Source organism: Chlamydotis macqueenii, chromosome 7, assembly GCF_036417535.1.
Source record: "Chlamydotis macqueenii isolate bChlMac1 chromosome 7, bChlMac1.mat, whole genome shotgun sequence".
Lineage (NCBI taxonomy): Eukaryota > Metazoa > Chordata > Aves > Otidiformes > Otididae > Chlamydotis > Chlamydotis macqueenii.
Window position 1 is genome coordinate 35,308,306 of NC_141562.1, and position 13,766 is coordinate 35,322,071.

The window sequence follows — 13,766 nt, forward strand, 5'->3', positions numbered from 1 at the left end:
GTAATCCTAACACCTACTAAATACTTAAGAAATAATTTCAACATTCATTTCATGAGTTGTTTGGTACAATCATTTTATCATTTTTCTCCTCTAATTCTCTTCTCACATCCTTCTAAAACTATTTATCTAACACCTCGAAATTTTGTGACCTGGAGAGAAAATATGAATGAGGAACCAATACATATTTCAAGTTGTATTAAAAGGGAGGAAGATTTCATTTGAAGAGAAGTAATAGGTTATGTCTGGAAAAGAAATGTAAAAATTGATCTTACCAGGCATCTGGAGTTGTGGCCATACAATATTTTACTTATTTTGAGCATTACTTTTAAAGTTAAATTTTTTGTTGAAACAGTAACAGATCTATTTTTATTTATAAAATGTAGAGATTTCCCAGCTAAAGTAACCTGTTACGTGAGCAGTGTAATTTAAAAATCAAAGGAAGGAATGTTTGCAAAGCAATGTCTGTTTTGGCTTTCAAATTAATGTCTCTGATTAAAATACCAAATAATGCTTTACTGTGTTGAAGAGTGATCTGTTAGATTAAAATTTCTCCAAGTGATGGACTGAGCTCCTGCTTCTGAAATACTACATAGGAAATTTCTAAATATCTTGGTGCAGGCTTGAAAAGGCACAAACTAGTCCTTTTTCTTTCTGCACATGCAAAGTTAGAAAAAATATCTGGTTTTACCTGTTTGAAGATTGATTTTTTTTTCCATTAAGTTTTCACTTCTCTAGATTAAATAAATCCAAATTCAAAAGACACTGAGTTGTAGAGGGTGGTTTGTTTGCAGTATTTACGGCTGATTCACACAATTTGATCTAAAGGCTTGTCAAATCCTTCTGGAACTCCCAATTGAAAGGCTTCCAGCTGACATATATCTTAAACCAGGCAAAACCATAAATCTCATCCAAAAGATCGAATCTCAGTCAGGAGACTTTTCAAGTCTCACTGAAATTTCATTTAAATGTTGAAAGACCTTTTGTCTCCTTTTGAGAAGGAAGAGTTCTGTTCAATTTTTAATACTTTTGGTTGCTGATCACAATAAAATTATTTAATTTCTCCCCCCCCCGCCCCCATGGTTGTATGCTTTGTGGTTGTGAGGATTTGGCTTCTCAGGACCTACCCAACCTTTCGGAGTGTGTGGTGCGCATTCATAAATCAGGCTGAAATATGCTGGAAATGCAAACAGCCAAATCCCACACAAACATTTACCAACAGTGCATGAAAACATGAAAAGCAAGGTCTGAGATTTTTGCCTTTCATGTCCTAGTTGAAAATACAGAGAATTAAAGCCAAAATGTAAACTAAAATTGTTTATTTGGCTTTTTTGTTTTCTTTTTTTTTTATTGTTGTTGTTTATTCATTTTGAATGGGATCAATGTTATGCCAACTACATAGTGAAGCCTGGTGCCTGCAAACGCCAGGATGTCAAGAACCAGGAGCACGTGGTGGCCGCTGCCTTTGCTCTTTCAAAATGAGCGTGCAGCAGGCTGCAGTTAGGCTTGTCGCTGTCAGCTCTTCCACCCTCAGAGAAGACTCACCAGCCATCACCTGGCAGGTTTTTACTTTGACTACCTGTCTGAATTTGCTATTAGATTATTTAATTTCTTCCCAGTGTGTCTGTCGCTACTCAACCATGTAGTATGCACTTGGCCACTCAGTAGTATGTACTCAACCAACAACCTCAGCACCAACTAAACATGTTGTTTGCAAATTCATGCTAAAATCCATTGAAAGTACCAACCTATGTAGCGCGAGCAGAGTTGGGAGAGAACAATGACTGAATTACACCACGTGTATCCAGATTATGTAGCTGCAAGTGTTCATAACTCCGACAAAACTGCACATCCCTGAAGAAGTCCCCTGAAGCGGCACTTAAGAAGGTTTTTTTTTCATGGAAAGATAATGGATACATAGCAATTTGGTTTCAAATACATACACGTCTTCTGGAAAAAAAAAAAAAATTGTATGGACTCCATGGGTTCCTGCCACTGTGCTGTTCCCTGTGCTGCCATACAACCTATCTCAGTAGAGACAACATTTTGGTAGGGTCTGTTATGATAGTTCAAGGGATAACACTTTTAAACTAAAAGAAATATTTAGACTAGATATAAGGAAAAGATTTTTTTTACGATGAGGGTGGTGGAACGCTGGCCCAGGTTGCCCAGAGAGGTGGTGGGTGCCCCATCCCTAGAAACATTCCAGGCCAGGTTGGACGGGGCTCTGAGCAACCTGATCTGGTTGGAGATGTCCCTGCTCCTTGCAGGCAGGCTGGACTGGATGGGCTTTAAAGGGCCCTGCCAACCCTAATGATTCTATTTGGCCAATGTTTGGGTTAAAGCAAAGCTCAGAAACAAAGTTATTGTTTGCTTGCATGTTGAATTTCCTGTGCTTTGGTGTCCTGTTTATCTTTCTGTTCTAATACTGGAATATGAGACAGATAATTCAACTCTATAGTCCTCCTTCCCAGGAACATACTATTAAAATATTTATAATTGGGTATAAACAAACATTATTTTTTTTCTGGATCCCATACCTCACAAGTAGATTCATTTTCCAGTTGTTAACAACAAATACCCATGTTTCGTAGATTAAGACTTAAAGAACAGCTGATTTGGTTTGTGGAGTATTGGTAAGAAACACTATTTTTTCCTGTTTTTATTACTTTCTCCCCACTCCTTGCCATAGAATCCCACGGATATTCATTGACATGAAGCTGAATTAAGCAGCTGAGCATAAACTTCTGCTCACAGTTCTGACTTAGGTGTCCAATTAAACAGCTAAATGAATATACTCTGGAAATCACTTTCACTTGACTGACAATTTTTTAACAACTCCGTTAGACTCACCAACCACAGGCAAGCTTCTTCAACAGGATTGCACTAGAATCCACCTTGAACAGGAAATCACACAGCCAGCGACTCAGCGGGGTTGCTGAATTGTCCACCACGCTTAATAAACTCAGAGGAAAGAGCAAAGGCACTTCTTGAGGCTGACCCACCACTGCCCTGTGTTGGTGACAAGTTCAAGACAAAAAGAATTGCAGTTCTTTGCTGCCCAGCATCCCTGAACCCAAGCACAATTTTTTTACACAATTTCTGTTACAAGGAAAGATGTTTTCCTTATTTATTTGGTTTTCCTTATTTTGGTATTTTTATGGGGTTTTTAAATTTAATTTTTTTCCCTCTTTTTTAGGCAGTTTATAGCTAGCTGGGAAAAAAAAATAAGGAGATATTGCAATTCTCACAAGCAGCTTACATATTTTCAGAGATTTTCTGTCTCAGGCTGAAGAACTAGGACACAAAAAAAGCATATTTTAATAAGTCATGTCTAGCTGACGAAACTTCTCATTAGCCCAGCTGGGTCACTGGGAGTAAGGTTTGTTTTCATTTCTTAGAAAAAAAACTTGGATCACCTCTTTTGCCCTGAATCACCTGGTACCCATCCAAGCAGAATTCTCATTGATCTTTCTGAAATAAGTGGATTAGTCATAGGTTGCAATGTAGAAATTAATTGCACTACTACTGTTCTAAAGAATATACCAAGGTTGAGTGACTGTTGTCTTCTTTTTTTTGTTTGTTTGGTTTTTTTTTTTTGGGGGGGGGGAGGTTTTTTTGTTTGGTTGGTTTTTTTTTTTTGGTATTCAGAAACTATAGTTTCAGAGAGATGGCTTCTCTCTCTCCTCCTCTTTCTACATGAAGACTGCAAGGGCCGTATGTTGTCCTCAGATACAGTCATGCAAACCTGTTGGGTCTAAGGAAGTTCTCTGTAGGTGTGTGAGTGACTAAATAAAACAGATAAAGCCTGGGATTTGAACAGTTGCAGTCAGATGAACACTGTTTTGTAGCCTTGGAGGCTGAAACCCATCTACTTGAATGAAGATGAAATGAGTGCCTTATGATTTTTCTGTGTGATTTTTTCATTTCATAGAACCATAGGATGGTTTGGGTGGGAAGGGACCTTTAAAGCCCATCCAGTCCAACCCCCTGCAAGGAACATCTCCAACCAGATCAGGTTGCTCAGAGCCCCGTTCAACCTGCCCTGGAACATTTCCAGGGATGGGGCATCCACCACCTCTCTGGGCAACCTGGGCCAGTGCTCCACCACCCTCAGCGTAAAACATTTCTTCCTCATATCCAGCCTGCCACAGTTTAGCCCTACTCAGCAGCTAAAATACCACACAGCTGCTCACTCCTCCCTCACCGTTCCCCTGCAGTGGGACAGGGAAGAGAACTGATAAAGAAAGCAAAACTTACAGTGCAAGAGCCCACAGTGGATCCTGAGGCCCAGCTCCCTCCCCAGCAGCCAAACCTGCCCCCCAGCCCCATCCCCACTTTATACCCTGAGCAGGAGTCCCATGGGATGGAACAGCCCCTGGGCCAATTTGGGTAAAATATCCCAGCTGTTGGGTAATGAGTAACCTGTCCCAACTGTGTCCCCAGCCACAGGGGCCACCAGCTCCAGCTCCTCCCCCAGCCCAGGTGAAAATGAGCTCTGTCCTAGCCAGAACCAGGACACCAGTCTGGATTCACCTCTCTCTATTTTAAAACCATTACCCCTCATCCTATCGCAACAGGCCCTACTGAACAGTCTTTCCCCATCTTTCCTGTAGCCCCCTTTAGGCACTGTAAGGCCGCTTTAAGGTTTCCCTGGAGCCTCCTCTTCTCCAGGCTGAACAGCCCCAACTCTCTCAGCCTGTCTTGGCAGGAGAGGTGCTCCAGCCCTCTGATCATCTTCATGGCCTCCTCTGGACTCATTTCTTTTCTTCCTGCTTCTTTTCCTTCATTCTCATCCCTGCTCCTACCATGCAGATAACTTCCCAGTGCATGTCAAGGTCTTGTTATTCTTTGCCTTATCTCCTTCATCACCTCTGCTTATCACTCTCTAATTTAGGCAGCAACTAAAATTAGGTACTCCACACAAAGACTCAGTTTTCTTCTGTGCCTGACCAGCTCGTAGCTCAGAAGGACCCTGACTTGAGGGCTCCTCATTTGCTGAAGTTACTCAGTTAGAAAGCTTTATACACAGGTTCAGCTGGGGCTGTTGAGGTGTTTCTGAAGCTTTTGGCATTAGTTACCACCATCTTCCATTGTTAATCCTGGATTTGAGCAGAGCATTTTGCATGAGATACAATGACAATGGAGTTATGTTGATCTGAGGTCTCTGTTCTCCCATCCAAACAGTTGGCAGGGAGCACGAATTTATGTTAATGTAGACAAGCCAGGCCTTCCTTCCAAAATGCTGGACCCTGCCATCCCTAGTCACAGGCTCAGAATGCCAACCATGAAGCCCAGTTGCAGGAGGGTGACCGAAACCTGTTGCTCCAATTTATTTTCAAGCTCCTGAGCAGCTTGGGCAGCGTGCATTTGAGAGCTGCACACTGTGCATGTAGAGTAAACACTTGAGCTGAGCCTTGCCAGTGCGGAACAAGCCTTCTTTGTTTCATTAAAGTTCACTGGATTTCTCTAAGGAATGTATTGTTGAGGAAGACAAGTGGGCTACTCTCTGCCAACAGCGCAGGGATTAATCGGGTGTCACATGAGATGCTTCCCCAAGGCTGTGAAATACGACAGCTGGAACGACACTTGCAGATCAAGCTGAAAATTAACTGTTTGAAATACAGACTGTTGTACAGTGTTGAGGGGTTTCTGGCATTGCATTTTGAAAAAAAAAAAAATTATTTCCTACCAGATAAGGCTGTCCATTGCCCGGGCAACACTTGCAGCAGCAGGTGCTGTGTGAGCTGTGGGAGCATGGGGCTGAGACCTCAGCCAACTCATCACACCCCTGCCCTGAGAGGTTCCCCAGACAGGGCTCTCCTTGCTGGGGCTCACTCTGTCCGGGCTTCTGGACAGCACAAGCAGGTGAGGGCTGGAGGTGCTGCAAATCCCTGCAACCCTCTCAGCCCACCGAGCCAGCCATCGGATGTGTCAAGGGGAGGGTTTCATCCCTGGTCCCGCAGAAGAGAAAGGCTTCAAACAATAATTAAGGTAATAAAAAAAAATCTAGCTATTAGAAAAAAAAAACTTTCTTGCCAAAAGAAATTGAGATAATCTTTTTAAAAATTAAAAATCCCCATTGTATTAAATCACTAACTTAAAAAAAAAAAAAAAGAAAGCCTGGTCAAACTGCAGAGCACACCCCTTTAAATCCACATCCTTATAAATTCTGAAACATTTTATCACCGTCACAGGGAACCCAGCTAACATGAGTCCCGTGCTGACCGATGTTTGGATGCTACTGCTGCATGGAGGACGTCTCTTGTGTTCTCCTCTAAAATCAATACTGGGAAATTTTGTAACCTGTACCCAAGCCCACTCAAACTGGTAGACATCCTGGGTGTTTAGCTGGCTTGAGAACTGAAGCTGCCACCAAATATTTTAATTTATTTTAATGTAATGTAGAAAACACATGTATTGTATTGTATTTTAATGCATTGTAGGAAAAAATACATAATGATAACTAACTAATTTTATTTAATAATACACCAGTGGAGCCCAGGTATCAAACAGATGACCAGCTTTTCTATTCTGTTACTGCTTAACAGAGAATAAAGCCAAGAACTTCCCCAAATTACACCCATCTAAATGTCAGGTCTGGATAAATTAGGCTTGACTTTGTATATACAGAGTCACACGGAAGTTTGCGCCTAACGGTCACTCAGAGTAGTACTGCTGTGGATGCTGTCCTGCAGAGCCTGAATCATCCAGGAATATCGCTCTCTTCACGAGCACGGCTTTGTCCCAGGGACTCTGAAGAGAAGGAACATCTAAGCAGCTTGAAAATGGGTGCTCATACGTATCTGGTGAGATGGGAATAGCATGGAAGTCTATCTTACAACCTGCTTTCTACCACCTTCATTCCTCTTTAGCAAAAAATATCTTTGACAGTAACCGTCAGCTCAGACCATGAAGTGCAGCAGTACAGGCGGAGAGCCAGCTGGATAGAAAACAGCACTGCAGGAAAGGATCTGGTGTTCCTCGTGGACAAGCTGACCATGAGCCAACAATGCGCCCTTTGATCACTGCCAGAGGGTCAAAAGAGGTGATCCTTCCTCTCTAGTCAGCACTGGTGAGACAGATCTGTAGCACCACATCCAGTACGAGAGTGTGGCTTCCCAGTACAAGAGAGGCAAGGGCATCCTGGATGAAGCTGGTTTGAACATTTACTCAGGGGGCTGGAGTACGAGACGTACAAGAAGATGCTGATGGACTCAAGCTTGGTCAGTCTTAAGAGTGTGAAGAGTGCCATCATTGCCTTACCTATGGTGAGGGTGCAGAAAAGATGGAGCCAGTCTTTTCTCAGAGGTGCACAGCAACAGGACAAGAGGCAACAGGCACAAGGCAGAACTTGGGAAATTCCACCTTGATATAAAAGAAATTTTTTTTTTTTTTTTTTTTTTTTACCATGAGATGGTCAAACACTGGAACAGGGACCCAGAGAAGCTATGAGATCTCCATCCTTGGAGGTACTCAACACTCTCCTAGACATGACCTGGAACAACCTGCTCTGGACCTACTTCCATTATCTTTTCTCTTTCAAGGAAATATCAGTGAGGTTGGTGAAAGGATGGGAGCAGTGTGAAGGCCAGGTCCAGATATTTGGCAAAGGAACTTGGGAGACCATTTGTGATGATTCCAAGGATATAAGCAAGACAGAAGTTGTCTGTAACCAGCAGGCTTGTGGACATGCTCTATCATCTTCAGGAGACATCATCTTTACTCATAGCCTAAGAAATATTGTCATGGATGATCTGCAGTGCAGAGGGAATGAGAACCACCTGTGGGAATGTTCTTACAGGGAGTGGTATAGAGATAACTGTGACTGCCACCACGATGCCAATCCCATTTGCTAATATCTTTGCTTTATCAAGAAGAGTCACAACTAATTTTTAATTTTGTCCCATTGAAAAATGCTCCCCTAAATTAGAAAAATCCCAGTTTTCTAGAGTTTCTCAAAAACATTGAGAAATGTTCTCAATAGCATTGTGGCTCTCTTGCCAGTTACAAAGTTCTTTCCTGCACAGAGAATTTCCTTAATTTTTTTTTTAAATCAATATTTGTCATCGTAAACTTCCAAAGATTCAAAAGATTACTAAGATTAAAAAACTTTTAAAATATTTTAATCAGTATCACTCAGAGTCCCTCCGATACTTTTATATTACCGTCACACTGTTTTAATCACCTGTGATCTGTATTAACCAATTCTATTTGCTTACTAGCAAGACCATGGGAGGCATCAAAAAGCCATCCCGAGGCACATTCTGCCCTTGTAGAACCAACAAGCTTTCACACAGGAGACTTTTCATGAACTTAAGGTCCTAATCCCACACGCCTGACCTCGACAAAGCTTCTATTGAGTGCCTGCAAACTATTTATTTGAGTGAGATAATCAGGATAAACCAAAGCCAAAGGTTTCGAGTCACAACCCTTTTGCAGCCCAGGGGCAGGAAGCAACAAGATGGAACCCGGGCTGGGTCAGATCCCCCTGAAGAGGGAAGTGCCATGCTCAGACTTAGAATCATAGAATACCCAAATTTAACCCTAGCAACTTTTTAAAATATCTGTCAGATGGTTAAAAAGTTGCGAAGGCTTACGGTGTTCTCCACTGATTTTCAAGCTGCTAGCAGGGAAAGTCGGCTCATAATCACATGTCTCATCATTTTTGTCATCTTCAGAACACATGTGTTACAAAGAGCTTAATTAACCACTTGTTGAAGACTTTTTGAAACAAAAATACATTTTGCAAAGAAGGGTGAAGTATTATGTTCTAAAAATACAGTTAATTTTACAAGAACTGTGATTGCTAAAATGTGTGTTTTGTCTATTTCCTCCTCTCACAGCTTCTGTGGGAACTGAAATACTTGGTCATTTCAACTTCATAACTTATTATTTCTATCTTTAAACAGTTTTCCCTAGCATAAGCTTTACTTTTTAATGTCAAGGATTTCCCATAAGATACACTTCAAAGTGTAGCTGAAAAATCATTAGGAGTTGAACCCATGATGCAAAATAATTTCTTGCTTCGTTTCTATGCAGTATTTGAGGCCTAACATGTTTGAACCTCATATCTATTTGTCAGCTCAAGAAGAAGAAATTTTTTACACTGAGGGTGGTGGAGCACTGGCCCAGGTGGATGGCCCATCCCTGGAAATATTCCAGGCCAGGTTGGATGGGGCTCTGAGCAACCTGATCTGGTTGGAGATGTCCCTGCTCCTTGCAGGGGGGTTGGACTGGACGGCCTTGAAAGGTCTCTTCTAACCCAAACCATTCTGTGATTCTATATTGACTGATGTAGTTAGAAGATACCATAAATGAGTAATAAATGCTTCCATCATGTGACATCGGTTACTACTGATCTTCCTTTTTTCCACACCAAGAACCTAACTGCATTAGTTGCCCAAAATGTCACAATTAAATCGTATATCTGCTTTTTCACACAGTTCCTGTGGAGAACACAGCCATGTCTTGTCAACCTCTCACACTCATCACCACCACGCAGCGCTGTTCCCCGGGGCAGACGGGTGCATGGGGCAGGAGAAGGTGCCACTCCAAGATGTCCCACTGAAGCACTCCTTGGTGGTAGCTCCCGTACCTATTGCATGTGTGTCTGCACAGCCTTACGTGTTTATAATTATTATTTCCAGTAAATCCAGTATCAAAATTTGATGCAGCTTTGCACCTGCATCTAGTATATTCAATAACAGCTACCTTATGAATCAAGACTCAGAGCATTGCCACATCAATTTCCTGAGGAAAATCAAAGTGCCAAACCTCTCTTTGCTCCCTCAGAGGTGCCGCTGAGGCTGAGGGACGGCAGGAACCATGCAAGGGTCCTGCTGAAGTCCTTCCTAGAGCTCTAATATTGCACTAAAAATCCTTGAGTTTCACACGGTCACAGTGTTTTCTCCAGAGAAGCATTTGTGAATTTCCCTAATGACTTTTTTCCTTAAATGAACACTACTCATGAGAAGGAATATCAGAAAGAGTGAATTAATCAAAATCAGTGGAAATACCGTCTCAGGGTACTCCTCTCTCCTCTTCTGCGATTTGAGCTTTAATGGCTTTAATTTGGGAGCTGTTTGGGTTGGGGTTTGACCATTTACATGGTGAATTTTGTGTTGTCCCTGTGCACTTTTTAATCAGCAATGCATCGATTATTCTTATGTAGAGCTGTCTCTGAATCAAAATCCTGAGAAATCGTTACCGTCTCCCCAGATGCTCAGAAGATAAAGCTCTAAATACAAATGTAGCTTTCATAAATGGATCTTATGTTTTGAGTGAACCAAACTTTGACAAAGTTAGCGTCTAGTTAGACTGTGGGCTTCGATCATTAGTCTCTGTTCTTACTGCATAGATTTTACTATCAAAATCTAGGTAAAAGACATTTAAAGGCGGTATTAGTCACACTTCACTCCCTGGCATCCCGAATGCGCTAGAAGGCCACCCCCATTTTCATCATAACAAATGCTTAAAGGGTGCTGGAGACAGTCACAGGTGCCGGTGGTACTCTGTGTGACCCCTACCCATGACACCTGCTGAGATCGAAGGGATTTGCTAGAAGCTGAGAAAACCTCTTTATGAAGACTATACCATTGTCCATGTGAAGGTGAAAAGCAGGAAAAGCTGCAGGAATGCAGCGCACGCCAAGATAAGCAACCTGTGTTGACAGACCGCCGTAGCTGGGTAACAGGATGAAATGAGCTGTCGAGCTGCAGAGCTGCAGAGCCAAGATCACGGATACCCACTCACACCGGCATGGCCTTCATCTCCGACAAAGGTTTTCCCTACCAGGATTCACAGGGGTGGATTGGGGCTTCCAGAGGCTGGATGGTGACATCCTTGTCGCAAGGCAATTCTCCTCTGGGACTGGGAATCCAGACCCACCACACAATTCTCGGTTTTGTCCACAGAAGGTGGCTCCGCATGTGAAGTTTCCACTTTGCTTTACCAATAAATTCACCACAAATTTCAGGGAACCTGTCTGAAGGTTACATTACCTAGGATGTGATTTACTTCACCTCTTCTCCATACATTCCTCAGTGTGCAAAAACACCTTTCACTTCATAACTTATCAGCACTAAATTTAGTGGGATGGCTGGCAGAGAAAGAGATGGAAAGAGAAAGAACTGAGATAATATCCACTGTAATTATAATTGAGAATATGTCTGGACAGCTAAGCAACAAATATTAGGGCACTAGACAGCTTCATATAGACTGCAAGGGTAACAGCAGCAGTAAATACACAATGTCATGGGCCTTAGTGGGAGCAAGCAACCGGCCACACACCCAGAGTCTCCAACCCTCAGCAGAATACTGCATTTCCAGATGGAAATCACACCACAAAGCCACACAACGGCTTTCCATCGTCCTTTGTTCCACACACACTGCACTCGGTCGCCTGCTAACCTCAGGCGTGCGGAGATACGTGTGTACTCAAGAGCAAGGACAGCACTTGGAAGGTAATTCCTACTGCTCCTGAAACGGCAGGGATTTGGGCTGGGAAAGCAGAAAAAAAGGCAGCCTTTGGCTTCTCTGCTTGCTCACTTTTCCTGTTGCATCTTTTCCACCTTGCCACTCACTGACAATATATTATTTTACGCCCATGTTCATTCCTAGTTTTTTTTTCAAAGTAGAAAAAATACAGAACCTTCATTTACATGTACATCTTGAAGGCCTCAAAAGTTCCTCTGAAGTTGGTTGTTCTTCTCTGCTTTTAGACACAAAAGATAAAACTGATGAAACAGTGACATTTCCAAAATAAATGTTTTTACTTGTCCTTACTACATTTAACCAAAACTTTTTTTTCATCATGCTTCAAAATACAGTATTTTCTAAACAGCTAAGCAGGCCCTTTCCAGTGGTGTTTCACCACCTGAAATATTTCCCATCTCTCCCCAGGCCAGCCCTGAAGGAGCAGATGAGTTCACTTGTGTGGAGATCCACGTTTTGGCACAGCGGTCCATCAGCCCCACTAGCTGAGAGACGCCAGGTCTGTTTCTGCAGGGAACCCACCATTTTGTGGGTTCACACCCACTAGTATTTTCTTTTTTTTCAGGGAAGAAGACATACAGATAGGGATTTGTATAAGAAACACACACACGGGAGAAAGGCAGTCAGCACTAGTTTATTCCTTCAAAGGTATTTCAGTGCAATTCTTTACAAATATTAGACAGAAGAGCTATCAGGTGTCATGGTTTACAACCTCATTAAGTGATCACGAGTGAAGAACTGCAAGGGAAGATGAAATAGATGGGTGCCTGACGTGGGCCAGAGTTTCTCCTGATCTCCATTTGGGCAGAGACATCTCCTCCAACAGCAGACAGAAACAACTGCCCTGCTGTTCGTAGCTGTCTCTTACGCACGCGTTTGTTTTCACCTCTGCATACTTTTAAAGGTATTCGGTGAAGTGGAGGCCCCTTTGTGGACCCCACGGGAGCACGGTGGTGTCCGACCACCCATCCAGAGGCGCTCCCTCCCCAAGGACAGTGCCCCGCTGCCCTCCAGTGGCAGGAGCCTCCAGAGCAGCTTTGCATCTCCTCGTTGCTTTTAGCCCCTCAAACCATGTTAGACCCAAATCCTCATGGAAATTATAACGCGACAGGTTTCCGTGAAAATTAGCTGTTTAAACGCCTTTGGTGAGCTTACTTTTATTTGCTAATGCTGGAAAAGTTCCCCAGTCGGAGCTGCAGAGCAGCATGGAGAACTTGCCCCTCAGCATGAGGGAGAATGTGTCACATATACAAATAAATGTACCTCTGTGTGTTCCAATTTCACAAACTGAAATTCATATGTAGTTTAAAAAAAGCTGGAAAAAGCTATTTCCAGGGAGGGGCAGTTTTGCCTGTGCACCAAAACGTCACTCCATGAGGAAAGCTTAACACCCAACCTCCAGCACCGAACTATTTCACCTCAGACAAACGCCGTTTGTTTTCTATGAGTGCATTTTGATAGATATTCCTTAAGAAGATGTTCTGGGAAACAGCTTTGCTGTTCCAGGACCACAAAGGTCAGCCCTGCTGTCATCACTGCCGGTTCCTGCCACACAGGATTAGTCTGCTTGCTTAGCTTTGGACTGAAGACTTCCCACCTCCTCTTTAACGGTGCCCTCACTGTCCCTGACGGGAGCTGCAGTGTTTAATGGGGAAGCTGGTCATTTTTTGTCACCTGTCATTACAGATTAGCTGTACAAAACTTCTGCCCCTGCTAGCATTCACCCCTACCACCATTACTTCTTAGACAGGGTGTAAAACAGCCTAAGGCGAGGCAAGAGCCAGGCGGCACAGCCCTCAGCCCGCCACATGTTCACAGGAACTAATGGCTTCTGTGGGAGCTGTTTTATGAAAGAAACTGAGGAATGCTGAAAAAGCAAATCTTGATGCCTCTTCATATTTGCATGAAGCCACGTTCCCCATATTTTCCCACCCCTACACCTAGGCTCCAAATAGAGTTGCACCGAAACGCCACTGATTAAGAGCTTAGTTTACAAACAGATTAGGTGCCTACAACTAGATAACGCAAATTATGGCCCCACTCCCCATTCACACCCATGGTCCAGCTGCATGGGATTTCTCGGACAATTAGCTTTACTGCTGGGCACGTTGTTTGGCTGAGTCACCAGACTGACACATTATCTCTCTCTACAGGACTCCACACTTCCTAGAGAGAATATTATTGAAAGTCCAGCAGCAGCTAAAGAAGAAATAGGTTTATTATAAGATGGATGTGAAGTGCACTGAAATGGCACATGCATATCAGACTTCTGT

General features: G+C 42.9%; 1 protein-coding gene across 1 annotated transcript in view; it reads left to right on the forward strand.

Annotated features, from left to right (window-relative positions):
• LOC104482601 (scavenger receptor cysteine-rich domain-containing protein DMBT1) overlaps positions 1–11,982 on the forward strand; it is a 57,247-nt gene extending 45,265 nt beyond the window's left edge. Inside the window, 2 exon segments of the mRNA XM_086752829.1 lie at positions 7,175–7,268; positions 11,902–11,982. Of these exon segments, the coding sequence (XP_086608955.1) occupies positions 7,175–7,268; positions 11,902–11,982 (175 nt within the window).
• Positions 11,983–13,766: the final 1,784 nt, after the last annotated feature.